Here is a 1,721-nt window from a genome sequence, read left to right as displayed (position 1 = left end):
CCAAAAACCATCCTCTGGTGGGTCTGGATTGTATGTAGATAATAACCAGTCTACATATTCACATACAGTTTGAGAAGCTTTTTTTCCTTCCAGTATCTGTTTGTTTAGTTCTAGAATATCTGATTGTTCAGCTTTATCAAGGGACACTTCTGCCAAATAGCCTTTAAGAGCTGTTTCTGAAAGTTGACATAATCCTGGGTCATTCTTAAGTTTTGCAACACCATGACAGTGTATACTACCTCTGGCTTGGTACTCAAATCTGTACCAGTGCCACTCAGTATCCAGTGAATTATACAACCAATGTTTAATGAAGTTTTCTAAACGCTGTGTAAAGAACCAGTCAGTGATGTGAGGATTGTTAATGACATTCTGCCGTCTGCTCTCAGGTGTGGTATCACTTAATGAGCTGCTAAATAATGCATGTAGGTCAGGCCAATGCATGTCAGCAGAGGAAAAAGTGAAAAAGAATGTTGGAGCTCCAACATGACTTATTATTGCTTTTAAATCCTCTTTAGCTTTATGCCAATAAGCATTTGAGCCAGTTATGTTACTAAGATAGCGTGATAACTTAGATACGAAAACATTTGTGTTGTTGTCAGCTGCCATTTGTTGCAGTTCTTCTACAGTCAGATGTGCTTCTCCAGGATTCTGTTTGAGAAATATTCCTGTTTGCTGCAGAATACGTTTTCTTTTGATCATATTCAAAGCCCAGTAAGCAAATCTTGGATGACTGGAAAAGCAGTATAGCCACTTGCCATCTCTATTTTCTCCAAATCTTAAAAGATGCTTAACTCTTTCTGCAAGAGGTACATCTCTGTGAAGTGAAGGATTGGTAGGGTCACCCTTGCCATCAGGAAATAATGTAGGGAAAGCTAATGTTGCTAAGAAAGGAGTTAGATACTCGTTCAATGGCTCATTATCTACTGTTGGCCAAGGCATATGTGTAAGCTGGTGACACAACTGTTGTTTTATAGCTTGAACTTCTTGCTGTTGACATTCAGGAATAGGTAGAAAACTGCTCATTTCTGTGCTTTCATTATAAACTATGTCTTCTTCGTTTTGAGGCCCCAAGTCAGGCTCACTAGCTTCACTGTTTTCAAGATTTTCTGTTTCTATTGAAAGTAGGTCTTGTGGTACACCATGCAAAGGCAATGAGTTCAAAGAATCGTTTTTGATAATTATGTCTTTGTAATACGGATTGTTATTAATAAGCCAATCCAGTGCATCTGCAACATTTTGTCTTCGAACTGTTACATCTTTAAAGCTGTTGTCTTTACCTTTCATCTTGACAACTATAACAGATAAATCATTTGAGTATCTTGGTAGAGAATGTGCTAGTTCACCTACATTCTGTGGAAGGTTGATACAGTGACCTGAATAGCCCCGTTGCCCACCAGGCTTTATGTAAACGCGCATAATGGGAAGTGCTCATGCAATAAGCATTTCTTCTACTTGGGTTAAGCCAGCAAGCTGAGAAGGAACTAATAAAGGAATCATATCATTCTCTTTTGAAAATTTCTTTGGTTGTTGTTTATCACTGGTGCACCTTGAACACTGATATTGATTAGTGATTTTTGGCCTGAACTTTATGGGCCATGCTTCCCGACAAACAGAACACTGGTAAACTGTATAGATATTGGACTTATAAAACATATCAATATTGCTTTTTGCCTGTGTTTGCTCATGAATTGGAGTATTAATCAGTTTTTCTTGCCTCTCTT

At 38.1% G+C, this 1,721-nt stretch overlaps 1 protein-coding gene across 1 annotated transcript in view; it reads right to left on the bottom strand.

Annotated features, from left to right (window-relative positions):
* LOC131787656 (uncharacterized) overlaps nt 1–1,416 on the bottom strand; it is a gene marked incomplete at its 3' end in the record, with an annotated part of 2,877 nt that extends 1,461 nt beyond the window's left edge. The window contains exon 1 of the mRNA XM_066161808.1: nt 1–1,416. This exon is cut by the window's left edge and continues 1,461 nt beyond it. Coding sequence (XP_066017905.1) covers nt 1–1,416 — 1,416 coding nt within the window.
* Nucleotides 1,417–1,721: the final 305 nt, after the last annotated feature.

The sequence above is a fragment of the Pocillopora verrucosa genome, chromosome 14 (genome assembly GCF_036669915.1).
Source record: "Pocillopora verrucosa isolate sample1 chromosome 14, ASM3666991v2, whole genome shotgun sequence".
NCBI classification, from domain to species: domain Eukaryota; kingdom Metazoa; phylum Cnidaria; class Anthozoa; order Scleractinia; family Pocilloporidae; genus Pocillopora; species Pocillopora verrucosa.
The sequence above is the reverse complement of the archived record's forward strand: the minus strand, read 5'-3'. Positions and strand labels throughout refer to the sequence as shown.